Source organism: Rattus rattus, chromosome 8 (assembly GCF_011064425.1).
Source record: "Rattus rattus isolate New Zealand chromosome 8, Rrattus_CSIRO_v1, whole genome shotgun sequence".
Classification (NCBI taxonomy): Eukaryota; Metazoa; Chordata; class Mammalia; order Rodentia; family Muridae; genus Rattus; species Rattus rattus.
The window spans coordinates 67,201,277-67,223,789 of NC_046161.1; the positions used below are offsets into that span (position 1 = coordinate 67,201,277).

At 44.0% G+C, this 22,513-nt stretch overlaps 1 protein-coding gene across 2 annotated transcripts in view; it reads left to right on the forward strand.

The window, feature by feature from the left end:
* Prtg (protogenin) overlaps positions 1-22,513 on the forward strand; it is a 102,024-nt gene that overhangs the window by 45,575 nt on the left and 33,936 nt on the right. For both annotated transcript variants that reach the window (XM_032909808.1, XM_032909809.1), the window contains exons 7-11: positions 811-970; positions 1,863-2,110; positions 5,202-5,366; positions 7,024-7,329; positions 8,912-9,100. In XM_032909808.1, coding sequence (XP_032765699.1) covers positions 811-970; positions 1,863-2,110; positions 5,202-5,366; positions 7,024-7,329; positions 8,912-9,100 — 1,068 coding nt within the window. The remainder of the gene's footprint in view (positions 1-810; positions 971-1,862; positions 2,111-5,201; positions 5,367-7,023; positions 7,330-8,911; positions 9,101-22,513) is intronic.

Genomic DNA, 22,513 nt, shown 5'->3' on the forward strand with positions numbered 1-22,513 from the left:
CCTGTGTTAAAATACAGCTCTAGAATCATGGGGAAGTCACCATGTTTGTGTGCACTGTTCCATGCTTCTTATTTAAGCCTCCTTTGTCATCCGTTCACATCTACACACATTTACCAGTGTGAAAGTTAACTCTCAGTGACTGTGTCCGTCGGTGTCCTCCCATTGGGTTTAGTTAAGATGGCGTCCGGTATGAGTATTGACAGTGTGTTCACAGGTGGTCTCAGTGAGGGAAAGTAGATGCTGAACGTAAGAAGGAAGCACTCTCCTTGTTTTGTTTCCATTGCTGTGATAAAATACCTTACCCTTCCCCCGAAAAGAGACTTTGGGGAGAAAGGGTTAATTGTAGTTTATAGTTACTTCCAGATTACAGGTCATCATTACGGAGAAGTCAAAGAAACTTCAAAAAGCTATTCACATCCCATCCACAATCAGGAGGAGAGTGAATGAATGCATGCATGCTCAATTGCTTGCTTGTGCTCAGCTTGATTTCTCCACTCAATACAGGTCAGGATTCCCTGCCTAGGGAATGGTGCCACCTGTAGTGGACTATGTCTTCCCATACCAGAAAGCCAGGCCCCCACAGGCCAACACAATGTAGACAGCCCCTCACTGAGACTTAGTTCCCAAGTGATTTTAGGTTGTGCCAAGTTGACCATGAAAGCTGCCATCACCTAGCTCATTGTAGGAGAGTCAGTCTGTCAGACATCTTTGTACCTGGGACTTATCTCATTTTTGTAGTCTTTCTTCACTTGTTCTTGTCATTCCTATCGAAGCCACAGAATATATATGTATTTTTCCCCTTTAAATTAGCTCCTCCTTCATTTGTGGAATGGCCTGAAAGTTTAACAAGGCCACGAGCTGGCACTGCACGGTTTGTGTGTCAAGCAGAAGGAATTCCCTCACCCAAAATGTCCTGGTTGAAAAATGGGAGAAGGATACATTCAAATGGCAGGATTAAAATGTACAACAGGTAAGCTATGCTACTTTGACACTGTTTTAAATAAAACAGTGTCTCTAATAATTTTTACATGAAATGGTTACAGTAACATCAAATTGCCACATAATCTTGACAGTTAACACTAAATGCAAGAAATTAAGGTTTATAGCATTAGTATGCTGTTGATCCTTTGGTATTTTATACACGGATCCAAAGTGATATGCTATAATGGACCTTATGCCAAACAGTCCCCCAGAGAGCAGTTCTACCCAGGTAGGCCACTGGCTAGGTGACCACAGCAAACTTGGGCTCTGGTGTTTCAGTTATTTCTCCCATCAAATGAAAAAAAAAAAAAAGAATGAAATAATTTACTTCCTAGCAATTCCTCCAGAGCTCAAACTTAATGACCTTAAGAATGAAACTTGGATGGTCACTGTGGCACGTGACTTTAGTCCCAGCACTCGGGAAGCAAAGACAGGTAGAGCTGTGAGTTTGAGGCTAGCTTGGTCTACATAGCAAGTTCCAGACCAGTCAAGACTACACGATGAAAACATGTCTTTAAGATATATATATATCTTAAATATATATATTTTATTCCTGTAACGTTATTATTTAGTTGAACAAAACTTTAAAATTTTTGTTGATCTGAACTTCATGTGTGTATTATGAGTTAAGTCCAGACTGTAGAATAGAGTTAATAAATAATACTCTCACTGAAAGCCATTTTTAAAAAAGCGATTGAAGCAAAGAGAATTTGGCTACCTTAAAAATCAGAGTAATTTTAAGTAATTAGTGTAGATTGTTTTTGATTAGAGCTGGTTGTTCTCAGCATGTTTGTGTAAAGAGAAAGGTGCATTTAACAATAGCTTTTGGATGTCATTCTTAGGATTATTTTATGGATATAAATACTCCTTTCTTTCCTCAGCAAATTGGTCATTAATCAGATTATCCCAGAAGATGATGCTATCTATCAGTGCATGGCTGAAAACAGCCAAGGATCTGTTCTGTCTCGAGCCAGACTGACTGTGGTGATGTCGGAAGATAGACCCAGCGCTCCTTACAACGTTCATGCCGAAACCATGTCGAGCTCTGCTATCCTTCTAGCTTGGGAGCGACCACTGTACAATTCAGACAAGGTCATTGCCTATTCTGTACACTACATGAAGGCTGAAGGTAAGCAGCTTGCAAACCCCTAGCAAGGGCTGTTTGCTGTCATGGCTTTGTTTTCAGGGGTTAGAGACATGGCTTAATTGGTAAAGTGCTTGCCTGGCATGCATGAGGCCCTGGGTGTGATCCCCAGAACTACAGAGACCTGATGGGATGGCTCATACCCGTGATACTAACACTTGGGAACGAGAGGCAGGCAAATCAGGAGTTCAAGGCCATCCTCAACTACATAGCAAATTTGAGGCCAACTTGGGCTATATGAGTCCCTAGCTCAACCAAACCAAAATAAGGGAAATATTTGTTTTCAGAATGAGTAAAAGCTTACATAATTGTGAAGACAATTTTCACCCTGGGGATCTGTACAACATTAACTCCTTTCTCTTTTTAAGGTCCAATGACAAATCAAAGTTCTGTTCCACACTGACATTACAGGGCTTGTGTAGAGAATGTGAGTGAGGAGTTACTGACATGAGCACAAATAGCCCCCCAAGTGTCACACAGAGAGTCTTTATCCCACAGATAATGCCTTTTCTGTAGCCAAATAGATGGCGCTCCCTCTCTCCTTGCCCAAGTCTCCTCCAAACTCTATACTCTAGCTCCTTCCTGTGACCTTGAGGCCATGTGCAATTACGGCCAAGTTGGTTGCACTCCCTGCAGGCTGTGGCTGGACACAGATACTCGGGCAAAGGTACATGACCTTCCCCATCCTCTCCTTGGGCACAGTGTCAACAGTCAGACAAACCCAGCTGATCCCAGAAGATGTTATTAAGGAGGATGATAGTTGTTTTGAGACAGGGTCTCACTTTGTAGCCCTAGCTGGCCTGGAATTCACTATGTAGACCAGCGGGTCTTGAACTCACAGAGATTCACTTTCCTCCTGAGTACTGGGATCAAAGACATGGATTACCATGTCCAGCTAGTGTGGTATATTTTAGGGGGATGTAAGCATATGAGAGTCTACATTTTCTTTTTGGTATTGGTTTGTTTGTTTGTTTGTTTGTTTAAGCAGGGTTTTCTCTGTGAAACCTTGGCTGTCCTGGAACTTACTTTGTAGACCAGCCTGGCTTCAAACTCAGAGATCCACCTGCCTTGTTCCTGAATGCTGGGATTAAAGGCGTGCCCCACCACCCAGCTAAATTCTGCAATTTAAAATTCTATATATGTTGAAAATTTTCATTTTGAAAGAAACGTAAACGCAGTAGGGTGGGACGTAGCTTAGTGGTAGACTTCTTGAACGGGATGGATAACACCCTGGACTCAATCCTCAGTGCCACCAAAAGAGAAAAAATATTATGAAAAAATGTCGAACAAGACATTTTGTGATACCTCTTTTACTGCATCAAATTAAATACCTGTAGCTGGAGAGACAGCTCAGCGCTCACGACACTTGCTCTGGTTCTGCTGAGGATCTGGGTTCCATTCTCAGAATCCACACCAGCCGGTAACCACTGCCTATAACTCTAGTTCTAAGGGATCCACCACTCTCTTTGGTGCCAGGCACGCATGTCGTAACACATGTAGGTATTACTGGTTCCAACTACTGGTTCCAGTCTGGGGATTAGGGGAAAAATCCTTTTCAATCTTACTTTCAGGCAAAACTGTTGTAGGAAACAGAAAAACTATTCACAAATCCTAGTGATTTCTCCATTGACTCGGGTTTATGAATGCTAATACAGAAACAGTCTGGTTTTATGCATCTTACATTATGACTTGAGGGCAATTCAAAGAACGGTGTGAGGCTAACACCGGGTACGGCTGAGACAGGGGGTTGGCTCTTGGCTGATGCTGGGTTTTTACACTTTGAAGCAGTGTTTTGAAAAGGGATATTTTGAATGTAAATCAAGGGTCCTGGCTGCAAGAAGAATGTTCTGTTAAGAGCGTGCTGGAGTGTGTTCTTTCTCTCTGCTGACTTAGGAAGGAGAAAGGAAGGCTGGCTTGGCGGGGCCCACGCTTGTTCACTATTGTGCCGGTTTCGTTAGAGCCCCTGCACGCCACTCAGCGTTCTATTCAGGGGCAGAACAAGGCTTTTTAATTTGAACTCAAGGACTTTGTTTAGTAGGTCAGAAATTGTACTATGCAGTTCCTAATTAACGAGCCATTAGCCAGTGTGTTGTGAAACGCCTCTAATCTCGTCTAATTAAAATGCTATGAAGTTAATTCAGAAATGTGGGAAAACTCCGTGCTGGAATGTGCCTTCTGTTTTGTTTATAAATCCAGCGCAGGGAGAAGGGGCTGCTGCCGAGAGCGGTTTGACAGAGTTGACAAGCACCGTCTGTGACTGTGCGCACAGTGGCCGGCAGTGCCTTGGCTCCTTTCTCCAGGTCTGCACCACAGGAATTAAGCCCACACAGACAAATCCTCTTCTGTACCTTGCCTTGCATAGTTTATTAAGAATCCCTGAGAATTTGTCTCCCTCTTTAAGTAACTGAACATTCACCATGGGACAAAACATTCTGAGTCCATTCTTCCATTTTGCTTTTAGTATTTAAAAAAAAAAGGCCCGTGTTGTCCCGTGTGGTATGTTCTCTAAGGGCAGGATGAGAAGCTTTGCAGCCTAACTTTTCATTTAGTTTGTCTTTGTAAAGAGCAGACTCTCTGCACGCCCCGCTGCGTCTCTGCGTTCCACAGGAAGCCGGAGTTTAAGCTGGGACGTTTGTTCTATGCATTACAGTATAATGTGGTGTAGGCCTTTCCTCTCTCTATTCCTACGCCCCGTCCTGTTCTGACTCAGTGGTAAATGACCTTTCAGGAAGTGTTCCAACCAGTAATTTAAAAAAAAAAGAAAAAGAAAACCCGGTTACTTTTAAGCAATAAGGAGTCTTCTGTGCACTGAAGGGTTTTGTATACCGGGTTATAGAAGACAACAGAGATAATTGTGAGGGGAAATGGCCCGGCTAAGTTAAGTTTGAATATTGGTCTTTTTATTATTGTTGTTGTTGTTGGTTTTTGTTGTTTTAGAGATAGAGTTTCTCTGTGTAGCCTTGGCTGTCCTGGACTCCCTTTGTAGACCAGGCTGGCTTCGAACTCACATAGATCCACCTGCCACCACAACCTGTCTGAATATTTGTCATTTTAAAACATGAATTCTTTGGTGTAGGTTTAAATAACGAGGAATATCAGGTGGTCCTTGGAAATGACACAACTCATTATATCATCGATGACTTGGAACCAGACAGCAACTATACTTTCTACATCGTGGCGTACATGCCCATGGGAGCCAGCCAGATGTCGGATCATGTGACACAGAACACGCTAGAAGACGGTAAGAAAACACAGTTGTGAGCTATCAAGTGTGACCATTTGTAGATTTGGCAACGTTCAGTGACTGAGTCTGTCTGTTTAAATGACAACAGTCGTGTTAAACCTCAGGCCTGCTGCTCTCTCAAGTCTCAGCCTTGGTTTTTGCTGTAACACGATACGGATAAAGGATCCTTTAAAAAATTCTGTCCTCTGTGTGTGTGTGTGTGTGTGTGTGTGTGTGTGTGTGTGTGTGTGTGTGTCCACAGTATCCAGGGAGCACGGGCACTAGATTTTCTGGAGCTGGAGTTAGAAATGTGAGCCACTCACGGTGGGTGCCGGAAATCAAACTTGGGTTACATACAAGATTAATATGTGTCCTTAAATGCTGAGACATCTCTCCAGCCCTGATAAAGAGCACTTAACATGCATGCATGCATGCATGTATGTATGTATGTATGTATGTATGTATGTATGTATGTATGTGTGTGTAGATGCATTCACTGTGGTAGTTAGGCCAGAGAACAGTTGATGGGAATTGGTTTTGCCCCTCCCCCTGTGTATGTCTTGGGGATTACACTCCAGCCAACAGGCTGCACTGATGAGCCATCTTTCTGGCTTTTAGAGCTCCTTTTATTTATAATCTATAGTATAAAATTTAAGAATATTAAATTCTTGTATTGGACTGGGACCTATCTCAGTGATAGAGTGCTTGCCTAGCTTGGGAGAGGTCCAGGTCGGCCTCCAGAGCCACAAACACAAACAAACAAAGCAAAAACCCAAAACCCCTAAACCCTTTGTGTGTTCTAATTAGGTTGCCAGTATAATGGATAGAACATGGGTCTTAGGGGAGATGGAAAGGTGGCCCAGCAGTTAAGAATACTTGTTGCCTTTGAAGAGGACACACACACACACACACACACACACACACACACACACACACATACACACACACACACACACACAGACTGAAAATTGGCTCTAACTTCCGTTCCAGGGTGTCTGATGTCCTCCACTGACTTCCAAGGGTACTGCACACACATACAAACTTACGTACAGGCAATCACTGGTACTCGTAGATGGTTTTAAAATAATAATATGAGATTTTCTAGCAAGACTCCCCCTCTGCTCAACGTCTCCTTCCCTGCAGTTGATTACTCCATTTACAAAGGGGCCTGGGAGACTCTCCCAAGCTTGGGCTTCCCAGACCTGACACTTTTCCTGCCCTGGTTTAATTCAGAGGAGGCTGCCATACAACATCAGCATGGTCAGGTTCATACATATACACACATAAATAAATATAGTAATTTAAAAATAATAAGTAAAATTCACATTCATTTCTAAGATGAGACTTTTTATACACCACAAACTTCTCAGTTGCAATCATGGATTCTGGGCTTCCTTGATCTTCTTCGACACACCCTCCTTTGCTTCGGAGAGATTTTGGTAGTCTTATTTGTGATTGTTGACTTATATGATGAGCAAACACACAGCCAACCGACCGCCATACTCTGGCTGCACCCTTCTTGCAGTTCCTTTCTGGCCGGAGGTTGGCGTCACCGAGAACCCCTGCTCCAGCCAGAAGCATCTCCAGTGTGACCATGTTATGCGTTGCCATTAAAAGGATTCCATAAATAATGATTATAAATCTTTGTGAACAATGTATTCTCTCATTTCACTAGTGCCCCTAAGGCCTCCCGAAATTAGCTTGACGAGTCGAAGTCCCACCGACATTCTCGTCTCCTGGCTGCCCATCCCGGCCAAGTACCGGCGGGGCCAAGTGGTGCTGTACCGGCTGTCCTTCCGCCTGAGCACTGAGAATTCCATCCAAGTTGTAGAACTCCCGGGGACTGTGCACGAGTACCTTCTGGAAGGCCTGGAGCCAGACAGTGTCTATCTGGTCCGGATTACTGCTGCTACCCGAGTGGGGCTGGGAGAGTCATCGGTGTGGACGTCACACAGGACGCCCAAAGCCACGAGCGTGAAAGGTAACACCTCCCAAGGCCTGTTTAGGAAGAGAAAGAAGAATGTTTTTACTTTTGATTAGAATGTTTCACTCTTACTTACATGGACTCTATGTCTATGTCAATATAAGTATACACGTTAAGATTCTTATTTTCTGTCTTATGTGTGTGGGTGTTTTGCCCGCATGCACATGTGTGTACTACTTGGTGTGCAGTGCCCTCAGAGGCCAAAAGAAGATGTCAGAGCCCTGGGACTGGATAATTGATTGTCATGAGTTGATATATGGGTGCCGGGATTTGAACTCTGGTCCTCTGGAAGGGCAGGCAGCCCAGTCTCTTAACTTCTGAGTCCTCTCTCCAGCCCATATTTTAAATTTTAGTGTCATGTCTGCAAGTAATCCATAGATTATCAACTTCATTGAAAAACCCCTAAACCTTTCGTTGGGATTGACATACGGTTGGTAGAGTGTTTTCCTAACGTGCACAAAGGCCTGCCTTCAGCACCTGAAACGGCTTAAACCAGGTCTAGTGGTTCACGCCTGCTGTCCCATAATTCCAGCACTAGAGAGAAGCAGAGGCAGGAGAGTGGGAAGTTCATCAATGGCTGTGGTTATGGAGCTTAAAGCCAGTGTGGGATCCGAGAACCCATCCAAAAAAAAAGAAAAGTGCGAAATGAGGAATGGGACTATAGTGTGGTGGGTAGGGTTCTCTCCTAGCCACGTGAGAGGCCCTGGGCTCATAAATAAACATAGTAAACGATTAAACCTTTCTGTTTGATATTCCCCTTTTTCCAAATCCATTTGTGGGTCTGTGGGTCGAGCTGCTGATCACACCGTTTGCTTAGCAGAACCTTCATGGCTGGATCAGTCCCAGGCAGACGGAACACAGAGGAAGCATAGGAACTGAGACCTACTGAATAGTGCTGTGTGTTTCTAAATCAATAGTTCAAGAGACAGGTTCAAACGTAGGAGATTACTCATGGAATCCAACATGACTGGTTTATGATCATTTGACAAGAAATATTCTACAGTAAAAATTAGACTATGAAATTGACTTTTTTTATTACACACACAAATATAGATGTCTTGTGATTTGCATGACTTAGTCTTTTAGGTAGTATATTTTACAGATGGTTGTGAGCCACCATGTGGTTGTTGGGAATTGAACTCAGGTCCTCTGGAAGAGCAGTCAGTGCTCTTAACCACTGAGCCATGTCTCCAGCCCTAGGTATTATATTTTAAATCCTATTCCTAAGCTTAACATCATTGTGAAATTTGTAAAAGTAATATTTGTGTGTGTGCTTGGGTGTGTGCGCGTGCGTGCATGCACATTCAAAGTCACATTCGTGGAAACAGAGAACTTAGGGAATTGGTCTCTCTTTTCACTTCGTTGGACCTGGAGTTTGAACTCAGTTCGTCAGATTTGGCAGCAACCCTCTTGACCCACTGAGCCATCCTGCTGGCTTGTCACTGAAACTGTGAACATTGGGTCAAAGTGTAATGGTTGGACTTTGTAACTTTGGCTTGAAGCTGAGAGGTGTGTGTGTTCTCCTATGTCCTGTGGACTGTGGGTTACTGACACAGTGCTGTCTGGTGAATTCTTCCAGCCCCTAAGTCTCCTGAACTGCATTTGGAGCCACTGAATTGTACTACCATCTCTGTGAGGTGGCTTCAAGACACCGAGGACCCGGCTGCCATTCGGGGCTACAAGCTGTTTTATAAAGAAGAAGGGCAGCAGGAACATGGACCGATCTTCCTGGACACCGGTGACCTGCTGTATACGCTCAGTGGCTTGGGTGAGTTGACCTGTTGTATACGCTCAGTGACTTGGGTGAGTTGACCTGCTGTATACACTAAGTGTCTTGGGTGAGTTGACCTGCTGTATACACTCAGTGGCTTGGGTGAGTTGACCTGCTGTATACACTCAGTGTCTTGGGTGAATTGACCTGCTGTATACACTCAGTGGCTTGGGTGAGTTGACCTGCTGTATACACTAAGTGTCTTGGGTGAGTTGACCTGCTGTATAAGCTCAGTGTCTTGGGTGAGTTGACCTGCTGTATACGCTCAATGGCTTGGGTGAGTTGACCTGCTGTATACGCTCGGTGGCTTGGGTGAATTGACCTGCTGTAGACACTCGGTGGCTTGGGTGAGTTGACCTGCTCTACATACTCAGTGGCTTGGGTGAATTGACCTGCTGTATACACTCAGTGGCTTGGGTGAGTTGACCTGCTGTATACACTCGGTGGCTTGGGTGAGTTGACCTGCTGTATACACTCAGTGGCTTGGGTGAGTTGACCTGCTCTACATGCTCAGTGGCTTGGGTGACTGTGTCTGTATCAGACAGATCGTTTATCTTCCTGCTGTGGCAGACTGGGAGAAACTTATTGGATGTAAGAGAGTTGACTGGGCACTACAAAGAGTAGATCTCTCTGTGTCATTTACAGTTCTTTTTAAGTTTGAAAGTGTCGTCTTTCCCCCTTTCCTCTGGCTCTGAGAGTCTGTTTGTCTTGTTGGCCATCACTTCGATACAGGGAGCTCTTGATTTGATATTATAGGCATCCAGTGGATGTACACTAGGATCGTAGAGGGCTGGCAAGATGGCTTAGTGGGCAGAAGCACATGGTGTGCAAGCCTGATGACTGGAACCCAATCCCCAAAGTCAGGGTGGAAGAAGGGAACTGACTTCTAAAAGTTATCTTCTCACTTCCACATGTGTGCTGACGCTCAACACCTACACTCACACACGCATCTGTTCACACACACATAAAGAATACGACTGTGCAGTCAAGACTTTGCAAAATGGTGATTAATAGTAAGAATGTTTAACTTAGAAATCGCCTGGTTGCTCTGTTGGTATAAAACAATTTACATAAATGATGTGTAATAATGTCATGGTCTCCATCCCACCCGTGACTGTGACTTCACGGTCTCAGACACACTGGAGATGAAACATTGGCCTGTGTTTGGCTTCATCTGTGTTTTCAGAGACACTGGCTTGCCTTTATTTTCTTTTCTTTATGTGGGGAAAGAATTCCATGATGTAATTGCATTTCCCAAGTTATGAAATTGGGCCTGGGATATGGCTCAGTGGTGGAGGGCTTGAGTAGCATGAAGGAAACCCTAGGTTTGCTACCCAGCTTGGTAATGGGGGTTGGGGAAAGATAGAAACACTGAGACAGAGACACAGACAGACACATTGGGAGATCAAGAGACCCACTGGACTGTTGTGGTATCTAATACACACAGTAGGGGTTTCTGAAACCCTGTGGCTTTTCCTTTTAGATGTTAGCCCTTGGAGGCACTGTGAGAGGAGAGGCCTAGCACTCTTAGTGTGGGTAAGTAGGACATGCTGTGAACCTGTCCCCGGATGCAGGGCCACAGAAATCCATCCCATGGTCCCTTGCCATAGTTTTCCAGATGGTGTTTTGCTTGTAATCTTATTATTCCGTTTATAATTTAATCTGCATTCAGTTAAATAAATTTACTGTCGGTCTCTGTCACGAAGCTTATAAATGATGAGGAGTGACATATGGTCCACGTCGGGCTTTCTTGATCTACTGGCTACGATGACGCTAACCCAGCCTCTAGAGCTCCAAGCCTTTCATGTTCATGTCCCTGTATGGTTTCCTCAGTGTGCTCTCCCTTTGTATGATGAGCTCATCGCTGACGAGAGGGCACTTGTTGCTTTTGTTTCCAGTAGGAAACAGGCTGTGAGAAAATTGATGCAAAGCCGTAGATCAGGGCTGGAGGTGGCTCAGTGGTTAAAAGCGTGTACTACTCTTGCAGAGGACCAGAATCTGGTTCCCTGAATCCATATGGCAGCTCACAACCACCTATAAGTGCCAATCCAGGGGATCACCGGCACCGACATTCCTGCAGACTCATAAATAAAGATGAAAATCCTTTTTAGGAGCTAGGGCTGTGGCTCAGTGGTGAAGAGCACTTGCTGTTCCAGGGGACACAAGCCCTGATGTGACAGCTCATAACTATCTGTAACTCCAGTCCCAGGGGGATCTGACAACCTCTTCTGGCCCCCAAAGGCACCGGGTACACACATACCACATAGACATCTATGCAGACAAAACACTCACATGTATGAAATGAATAAATGCTCAAAAATGTACAAGAAAAACATCTATAGATCCAACTCGGCCCTTTGATTTTTTTTTTTCTTATTGTTAAAGAACTTGAAATACATAGGAGAAATAGAGACCTATTCCTCAGCATGTTTCCGGGGTGTACATTTCAGCTAGTTCACACTAAGGAGTCAAATAGCTGGCTAGAAAACACAAATGAAAGCAGCTCTGCTCTTGGAAGAAACTCAGAGAAATGTTGCATGCAGACGTTGACAGTAAGCTGGGCGTGGTGGTGCACACACCCACAGTGCCAGCACTGTAAGCGCTAACTCACTAGGCAGCAAGTTCAGGACCTCTGCAGGGGTATGGCTGGCAGGCATGTACTTCTGTGGGTTCAAGTAGTGTTCAGCAGTTCAGCAGACTCCAAGGTGCCTCCTAACGTGGGACCCCTGATTCTATTCTGTGTTATTAAGTTCCCACCAGGGCCTGGTCAGGCTTTTGGCAGGCAAGTGTTAAGACGTGGGAAGGGAAAGGAAGGGAAGGGTGTTCTATGAAGGGGACAGCTGACCATCTGGGACCATTTTTAGCCAGAGCATCTGGCAGTGGCTGCCTGTTTAACAGAGAGTGATGTGTCCAGAGGGCAGTAGGTTAAGGGAATCCTGTTTGTGCCTCGCCTGGTGAATGCCGGCTTTCACAGAGCCACAGCTTGGGAAGGGTGGTCTGAGTAGACCCAGCTTTGCTAAGTGGCCTTGGAAATGAATTCACATGCTTCTACTTGCTGATCGAGTGTCGTTTTATATAACAAACTGCTTTCTCAAAATTTCATTTTCACACTAACCCCTTCTGATGCCTTTAGAACTCGTACTCCCTCCCCACCCCTCCCAGCTTTCATTTCTGGTAATTAAGTTTTCAATTTAAAAAGTATGTCATTGGGACATGGTCTCCCTAGAAACATGCTTAGTTCTTTGTTCTAAAAGACAGAAAAGCAAATGGATTGATACTGTTTTGTTTTGTTTTTTTTTTAAAGTTGACATGACAGAAGATATGAGAGGTTTAATTCCCTTAAAACAGGAAAGATGAAGTCAAATGCAATTTAATTGGTTGCTTGTACAATGTTCCCACAAAGACCTGGTCAACTGAATTTAATTGGGTTTATTAGTGGGAGGTATTTTAAATCATTTTACCTAAGTACCTCAAAGCTCAGTTCCTTAAGATGTGGAGTACTTTGTGGGTTGAAGAAATAAATTCTCATGTCTTTAAAAAGTAAAATATAGAGTAGTATGTGTGTGTGTGTATACATGCAATGTATAAAATATATAATTCTAATAGCATATAATATATAATGGTCTAAAATATAATAGTTTAAGTAATGTATAATGGCTTTATATGGACAAGGCCCGGCGTCCAGGCCTTGATATGACCTTTGGTGGCACAGAGAAGTATTTAGTGCTTCTACTCTGCCCAGGTTTGCCTTAGAACGCAGTTCTCGTTCCTGGGATCTGGCTTGTATTCTAGGGCAGAAGTTGCTTTAGGCTTGCGATGTAGTCGTTTGTGGGACCCCTTTTCAGTGCTGTGCTGAGGGCCCTTCAGGATTTACTCACAGTTCTTCCTGCCTCTCTGAGTGTTCATCCAAGTTGTTACAAGATAAATGTTTGCAATATCACACAATAAACAAAAACAAAATTAATAAAACCTCCATGTTCCCCCATAGTAGATTGAAAAATATCTTATCTGTTTCTTTATTTTTTGTTTTTTTGTTTTGTTTTGTTTAGTTTTTTCTGGACAGGGTTTCTCTATGTAGCCCCGGCTGTCCTGGAACTCTCTGGCTGGCCTCAAGCTCAGCAGAGACCCTCCTGCCCCTCTACCACCGGAACGATGGGGTTAAAGACATGTGCTGCCACCACCCAGCCTAGTTATTTCTCTTTAAAAAAAAGATAAAATTTACATTTATTTATTTTTATTTTGACTGCATTCTTACGTCACGGTGTGCATGTGGAAACCAGACAACAGGGTTAGTTCTTTTCTCCATGTGAGTCAGTTTGGCAGCAAGAGCCTTTACCTACGAAACCCTCTCAGCAGCCAAAAGAGGACGCTTTAAGTTCTGAAGTTAGTGCATCTGTTTCCACAGCCAGTGCAGCTAGGGGTACACCTTCTGATCCGTTCTTCAGTTTGGGAAATCCCTGCCCATTATCAAGTCCTCCTAGAGTCATCAAAGGCGTCTGTCAGCCCTCCGCCACACTGCCATTTCCAGCATGCTGAGCTCAGACAAGGGTACCAGCCACCTAAGCACCTCTCTGCTGGAGTTGACGTCAAACCCGCGGCGTGATGGCAAATCCTGGCCTAACCTTTTAGATAGAGACAGTAACAATCCTGTCTGTTTCAGAACGTGAGGGCGGAGTGAAGTAATTCAGACCGAGGTTAGCACAGCACCCTTCGAACGGCATCTGAAGCCTGGCAGAGATAGTGGCGTCTCATTTGCAGGAATTCTTTCCCCAGACCCGAGAGTGCACCTGAGTGGCAGGTCACTCAAGTAGCACAAATGCAGCCTTGGGTTGAATTCCAGCCTAGGGGGAGGAATCGATGTCTCAGGGTGGAGCCTGTACCAGAAAAAAAAAAAAAAATCCACAAGTGGTAGGTGGTGATGGTGTATGGCTTTGTGTGTGTGTGTGTGTGTGTGTGTGTGTGTGTGTGTGCGCGCGCGCGTGGGGGGGGTGGGGGGGGTGGTGGTGGTGGTGGTGCAGGGTTCTATAATTAATTTGGAATTTGTCCAAGGCTGGACTTGAACTCCTGATCCTCCAGTTTCCATCTGTTATGCACTAGGATTACAGGACTGTGCCATCTCAAACCAGCTTTACTCAAATAAGATTTTTATCATGATTATTTCATTAGGAAATAAATATTTCTTGGGATATAGTGTGTGTGTGTGTGTGTGTGTGTGTGTGTGTGTGTGTGTATGTAAATTAACCATAGATTGTGTTAAGCCACAGATTTTATCCAGTGAATTTAGATGAAACCTAAATTTTTTTGCATTTCTTTCTACTTTGAGAATAGAGAATCTAAGCTAAATGTCAGCAAAATTTTCTCCTGATGAGTCAGAAAGTAAGGCGTTAGGTTTTGTGTCTGTGTTGTGGCCTGGATTCTTTTGTCTTCACTAAACCCCTGGTGTTGAAGCTCTGAGCCCCTAAATCATAGTGCTTAGAAACAGGACCATCGAGAGCATCGCGAGGATGAGTGTGGTCATCAGGGGGGGACCCTAAGCCACTTTCCCAAGGAAAGGAAGGAAGGAAGGCACTTAAAACAGAGTCATCAGAAAATAGAAAAGGGAGTTAAGTATCTAGGTACATAAGACCCTGTCGTGAAATAAATGGCTCAGATATGGCCCTGCAGTTTAGGAAAGAGAAGAAATCGGGGGAGGACAGAGGAAGGGGAATGGGGAGGGGGACAGACAGTTTGGGACTTTGCCATTCTACCTTCCCTGCCCCTCTCTCTCATAAGTTAGGTTAACGTTTTCTTGCACCTGCATGAGAGTTCCTGGGTGCTTTGGATTCCCCTACTCTCTTTTCTGGTTATAGACCTGACTTTTTACACAGTTACTTTTTTTCTTCTTCTTAAGGATTACAATTAAGTAGACTTGACATTTCAGACCCAGTAGTGTTATGCTTGGTAAGGATCACATCAAGTAATGGTCTTGAGGCTGGAGAAATGGCTCAGTGGTTAAGAGCACTGGATGCTCTTCCAGAAGACCTGGGTTCCATGCCTAGCACCCATATGGCAACGTAAATTGTCTGCAACTTGTAGTCCAGGGGCTCTGATACCTTCTTCTGGACTCCTTTAACACCAGACATGCATGTGGTGCACAGATATACACGAAGACAAAAACCCATACACATAAAATAAAAGTAAATAAAATCTTAAGGGAATAAAGGCTTGCTAGCCGTGCTGACTCACACCTGTAATCCCAGCCCTTAGGAGACTAAGGCTGAGTGGCTGGGAATTTGAGGCCAATCTGGGCTACAGAATGGGATGCCATTATGTAAGCCATGGTAGTTTGTTTGTTTTTTCAAGATTTATTTTTATTATTATTTATTATGTGTATGTAGAGAGTGTAGGAGATATGTGCAGGTGAGTGTGAGCGTCTGCAGAAGTCTGTCAGGTCCCTTGGAACAGGAGGATAAGTGGTTCTGAGCTGTCCTGGGCAAGAGCTGAGAACTGAGCTGGGATCTTCTGGGAGAGCAGCGTGTGCTCTCTTTGGCAGTCTAAAGCCGTGGGCTAAGCGATGCCTGGCTTGGGAATTTGCTTTGCCAGTGCACACAGAGGTTGCCTCAGAAAACACAACTCTGCCTTCCCAGCGCTCAGGAGCTGAAGCAGGGGCATCACATGGTTGAGACTGGGTAGGGATACAGAGAAAGACCCTGTCTCAAAAACAAACACTAAGAATCAAACCCCATAAATCCATGATCATTTTTCAATACCACTTTGTCTGTGGATACTAAAATAAGAAAAAAATAGAAATTTTGACATGCCTCAAAATAGTAGGTTATATTGTTTTGTTTTGGGCTGTTTGTTTGTTTGTTTTTGTTTTTGTTTTTTTTTTTTTTTTTTTTTTTTTTTTTTTTTTTTTTTTGTGATCATAAGGCGCAAGTCTGGGTTTTCCTGTGTGTTACTAAACTATATCCCCAGATCCTTAGCCTCCCCCTTTTTTAATCTCTTTGTAGTTCAGGGTAGATGTGACCTGACTATGAAACCCAAGGTGGACTTGAACTTAGTATCTTCCTGCCTGAAATTTTCAAATGCTCAGGTTATAATTATGTGTTATCTCACCCCCACCTTCAATAGTATTCTCTCTAAAACTAATTTTACAACCAATTGCATCTAGACATGTCCAGCCTGTGACTCAAAGACCAGAGGTGTCTCGTCATGGCTATGAATAAATCCCAATCATTTGTAGAGGACAACATCACATCACAATGTTGAAAGACAGGGCGTCACCTAACAGACCATTTTTAGCTCATACACCGGGTCACAGACAGCTGACCTTGCTATGACTTTATGAACTGCAGAATTTACATAGCTTCCATTCAAAATGTCATCCCAAGACCAGCAGCATAACCTGGACGTTTACTGAAATGCTGAACGGGGGCTCCTCCATATTTGTCACTTTCATGTGTAAGAGTAATTAACGTTTTGACACTTCGGTTTACCGGCTTTACGCCAGGTCTGTGACTGCGACCGGGCATCTTACCTTGTCACTCCTTTGTGAGTTAGCTCCCAGGAGGTTCCCAATGGCAAGTCTAACAGAACATTCCATCCCCTGAGAAAAATTAATTATTCTAGGCTTGGTGCACCTCATATTAGGAAGTTATGACAGTGTCAAATTAATTCTATTTTGTGTTGTGAAGTGAGCAAAGAAATAAGCAAATCGCCACGGAGTTCATTAATTCACGGTTTAAACAATGTGGTTTTTTAACTCCCCAGGCGAACCTGGGAGCCTTTAGTACTCGTTCAAAAAAAGGATTTTCCAGCCCAGTCAGTCACGTGATGGGCTCTTGGCCCTCCATTCCTGTTTGTGCAGCCCTCCGTAGCAATGTGGAATACAGAGCCTCAGTGTTCAGTGGAACTCAATAGGTCCGACCTGAAGGGGCCAGGCCAGTCTCTGTTCCCTTTGGCTACTGCTAGGATTATGTCACAGAAGAGTCTTGGTCCTGCAAATCAGAAAACGACCTAAATTTAGAAAAGTCTGTTAATGAGCTTCAGTAACCACTGACAATGAACCCCAGAATCAAAACTGTCCTCACAAAATGAAGTGTTGGCCCCTGTGGTTCTTTGCCTGACTCTTTGGGAAGCCACTGCCTAAGAGACAGAGGTCACTAGAAAAACAGTTTTTGGTAAAGGATTTATTTTATTTTTAATTATGTGTGTGTGTGGGGTGCATCGTGACAACCGATGCCTAAAGAGACCAGAAGAGAGCATTGCATCCCCTATCCCTGGAGTTACAGATGGTTGTGAGCCACCTGATTATAGTCCTGGGGACCAAACGCCAGGTCTCTGAAAGATCAGCACACACTCTCAACCCTGAACCGTCCCTTTAGATTCCAGAAAAGCAAAATTTCTAATTTTAGGATGGATATTTTTTTGAAGTATCCATTTTTAAAGGCTGGCATGGCTGTGTGCATCTGTAACCCAGAACTGGGGGTGAGGGGTTGGGGGGAAAGACAGGGGTAGCCAAGCTTGCTGGCTGGCCAGCCTAGCTGAGGAACCTAGCCTGAGCTCCAGGTTCCATGAGAGACCCTGCCTCAAGGAAATACAGCGGAGAAGAATGGAAGAGGACACCTGAGGGCTTCCGCTACATACTTGTATTCAGGGCACACTCCCAACTTGCACTCAAGCACACACACAAGAACACTCACACACACAAACACATATATAGCTAGCTCAGTTCAGAGTTGCCTGAAATAACTCCAGTGTACAGAAAGAATACTCATGTAAGAGTACTCAGCGGTGAAAAACTGTGTCAACATTGGCAAGAAAAAACAGCCATGATTAATCTCGATGGCACTCTGGGAGTGGAATGATAGGCCACGTTCCCAAAAGGCAACAATCACAGACGATTGTTTTCATGGGACATTCTCAGAGTCATCTACAGAAGGGAAACACCCAGCAGCTTAGTGATTACCACTGTTTGGGTCGGGGCTGGGCTTGCCCACCCAGAGGCAGCACGGAAACTATTAGACATGACAGAATTGTTGTATGTTAGCTGTGGTGACAGTTGAATCAGAAGACTTAAGGGTTTTGAGATCAGGTGGCTGGGGCTTGAATCCCAGAGTTTACGCTCTTAACTGTGGAACCTTTGGTGCAATGGGTAGCAAATTCTCAGCAGCGAGCTCTAAGTCGATACTGTTGCATTTTGAGGAGAGCTTTCAGAACAACAAGGTTGAGCAGAAGGAAACATTGATTCTTTTTTTTTTTTTTTTAAGATTTATTTATCATATATAAGTACACTGTAGCTGTCTTCAGACACACCAGAAGAGGGCATCTGATCTCATTACAGATGGCTGTGAGCCACCATGTGGTTGCTGGGATTTGAACTCAGAACCTCTGGAAGAGCAGTCAGTGCTCTTAGCCGCTGTGCCATCTCTCCAGACCTGATTCTTTTAATTATGACACCTCAGTGGCCTGTCCATAACAGTTCGGTATCCTGTGGACATATTAGTTCTTTCTCTCATTGCTATGACAAATATCTGACATAAAATATTCAAGGAAAGAAGGGTTGCTTTTTCTAGCTCTCGACATTTCTTTGTGTAGCCCTGGGTGTCCTGGAGCTCATGCCATAGGCCGGGCTAGCCTCAAACCCAGAGGCTATCTACCTCTGCCTCTGCTGGGATTTGGGATTGAAGTTGTGCCATACCATGCCTGGCAGGACCCAGTATTTCTGCAGTGCTGTCCTGAGAGAAAATAACAAAGTCACCAATCAGGGCTTGTTTAAACAGAAAGTTAAGTAAAGGAGGGGGAAGGGGCAGGGCAGACAAATCTCCCTGAAGGTTCCTTTCCTGTGTGAAGGTGAAACTTCAGATGTTATCTCTTTCTGAGCTACACCTTTCAATGGACTCCTTCAAAACAAAACAAAACAAAACAACAACAACAACAAAATCAAACTACTAAGACCTCCAGAACTCTTAATGTGCGGATGATGCCAGAGTGTGATGCCACTCTAAGCACCAAATCTGTATCCATGGCCTCTAGAAAGTACATAGGAAGTTCCGGGTGGCCACTTGTGGCTGTTAGGGGACGGAGAGGCACTTTGAGAGTGGTAGATAGAGTGTCTACTGGTAGATTATCCCCTCGGCCTCAGTGCACAACCCATCGTAAGCATCTTGGGCAGTATTAGTTGAACTCAAGTGAACTGAAAATACATGCATACATGCATACATGCATACATGCATACATGCATACATGCATACATGCATACATGCATATGCACAGACATGAGGGAGCTGGAGGGAGCTGGTCCCAGAGGGAGTTGGAGGTGGGAGTGAAGGTCGATTATCATTGAGACACATTATATACATTTATGAAAAAATTTAAAGAATAAAGAAACCAATTGATGAGAAAGGAAAAGGGAACAAAGGGGATTGGACTCAGCCCTATTCTGGCAGAACTGATGCAGTGATTGTTCTGAATTGGATTTCCAGCAAGTCACAGAAGGTGGCTGCACGTTCTTCATCAGTAGAAAGCCTTCTCCAGGCCAGCGTCAGACACAGGCTGCTCTTCCTTTACACAGGGGACTGCAGAGATGAGACCACAGCAGCACCCCAGAAGGAAGTGTCCCTCTAGCTTCTGCTGTGCACTGTGGGATATGAGACTGCACTCCTGGCAGGGAGGTAGCGTTCGTGGCTTTATTTCATACTAAAAAACAAAACAAAAATATTTTGGAGGGAAAGAAATAGCGTGCTCACGTATTTCATGAAGTGGTTGGGAGTTACCTTTTAAAAAATAGTTCACTTTTTCCAAAAATGTCAAACCCAATGAAATCTTTGTGCGTTTGCTGGGTTTTACTTCTGAATTTTGATGTCCTGCCTTGAACAGCCTCCCCTTTGAAATTCCTGAGTATGCACAGTGATTGCTGAAAAAAAAAAATCTGTCTAGTTAATCAAATGAGCCGCGGTGTGTGTAAGCAGAAGCCTTAGCTACTTTAAAAAAAAAAAACCAAAAAACAAAAAACAAAAAACAATAAAGTAAAGGTTTCTTCCCTCCCCCAGAACAAAATTGCATTTGCCTAAATGGCTTTCCTTTTGTGAGTTTGAAGTTTTACTGTTTTAGCAGCTGTGTGGTGGGAGGGGCTCCGCCACATCTGGCCTCTCTTTGTGGACAGCCGAAAAGTTGATGTTTGTCCCTTCTCTCAGGACTGCAGTTTATCCACAGGATCGAAGCTTTGTTTTTTTTAGGACCTAAATTAGTTTGATGTGATCCATCAGCTTTTCTTCATGCTTGGGAAAAAAAAAAAAAGAAAAGAAAGAACGAAGAAGCCAGTGTGCCCTAAAAGCCCACAGCACAGGTAACTGCAGATAACCCTTTGACCTTTGGCGCTGGGCAAAGATTTACAGTAGTCACTTCACACGCCGGGCTGAAAGGAGTCCTGAATAAAGCCAGGCCCCCGTGGAGAGCAGAAGCTGGGTGAGGAAGTCCCTTTCTTTTAAGTCCTCTGATGCTTTGTTTGGCTTTCCTTGGTCGTGTAGAGTGGATACCAATTGTGATGTTTCAAAATCAACCCTATCGCCCACCGGGTTAACTTTTAGGGTCTGATATCATGGGGGCTAGGGGGTGGGGCATGGTTATGCCGACTACTGCCTGGCTCTGCTCACATCCCCTCACCCTGCCAGCTACATCAAGTTAAATTTCTGATTGAAATACTTGGATAGTTCCATTTTCTGTCCCAGCTTTTGTCGGGGACAAAGGTACCAGATCAAAGCCTGGGGTCTGCCTATGCTTGGAAAAACCCTGCCACTGAAATATATCCTTCAGCCCACATGGGTTTTGTTTTCTTTGCCTATTTGTTTAAGAAAGAAAAAAGCAACAAGAAACATTTTCCCCCAAAATGGGCATAATCGAAAGATAAAGGAAATTGGAGGTCACATAACAAACAAAATACACAATTTCCCCTGTTTGTCTCTAGGAGGAAAAATTTTAAGCTTCATTCCATGGGATACTTCAAATCAAGCCGCTTGGGGGCGGGGGGGGGATGCTGTGTTTCCATCTGATGATATAGATATAGATCTGTTTAATAATTATTCAACTGATAGCTTCCCAGCCCCTTTAACGTCATCTCTCCCTTTGGACACCCACTATTGTCTACAGTACTTGTGTTTTGAAGGACATTAAACTGAATTTACAGTTTTACTTCCTGCTGTCCATTCTGTGTGTCCAAGTGCATGGCTCATTCCGCTCAGCTGCTGGTTGGTCCTGAGGGTTCCTCACCGTTGCTGGGGCCACAGTTTCCAGCCATTATTCTTAGGAATGGAGGTCTTTGCTAAACTTTGCAGTCTCCCATTTTTTTTTTTTTTAAGTCCTGTAATCACGGTAAGTGCCTGCCATCTCTTACAGAAGGAGGAGGCCTTGTAGGAAATTAAATCAATGCTGTCCCAGTGTTGGTGCTCAGACCACTCTGGAAGGTTCTGGTGAATGTCAGGAATTCTTAGACGCCGGAGGTCCTTAAAGAGCTAAGTTAAAGAGATTTTTTTTTTTTTTAAATGCCACCATTAACACACGTGAAAAAAAAGCTTCTGGGTGGATAGAAGGGGAAAATGCAGTGCAGTAATTACACTTGTGGACTTCAGTTTGGTTTTGTTTTGAACTTTGTTCCTTAAAAGCTGAATGCAAATGGATTTTAAGCTTTGTTCTAATTATCCTTTCTGTTAATTACCCTTTCTGTTAATTATCCTTTTTGTATGTGAGGGGAAAATGCTGTAACCGAGGCCCCCTTGGGGAGAATGTTTTTGTCTTAGGCTTTAAAGATAGTTTTGTATGTTTATTTTTTTTTTTTTTTGGTTCTTTTTTTTGGAGCTGGGGACCGAACCCAGGGCCTTGCGCTTCCTAGGCAAGCGCTCTACCACTGAGCTAAATCCCCAACCCCCAGAGTCAATATTTTAAAAACATGGACTGGAGAGATGGCTCAGTGACTAAGAGCATTGACTGTTCTTCAATTCCCAGCAACCACGTGGTGGCTCACAGCTACCTATAATGAGATCTGACGCCCTCTTCTGGTGTGGAGGCATACATGTAGGCAGACCACTGTATACACAGTAAATAAATCATAAAAAATAAGTAAACGAAGGCCTGTGCATAAACACACATGGTAGTAAAAAATACTACTGAGTCTGGGGCGCAGCCAGTGGTGGGACACTTAGAGCAAGGGCCTGGCTCTCTCCTCAGCAGTACAGAAGAAAATTAAAAATAAAATTATTAACTGGGCAGATAATTGATTTGTAAGTGCTGGCTGTATTATAAACATGAAGACCTGAGTTCTGTCTTCAGAACCCACGTGAAAAGGCTATGCATGGTTGTGAACCCTTGTGATCCCAGTCCTGGACCGGTTAGGCCGAGGCATGAGGATCTCTGTGACGTGAGGTCCATCTAGTT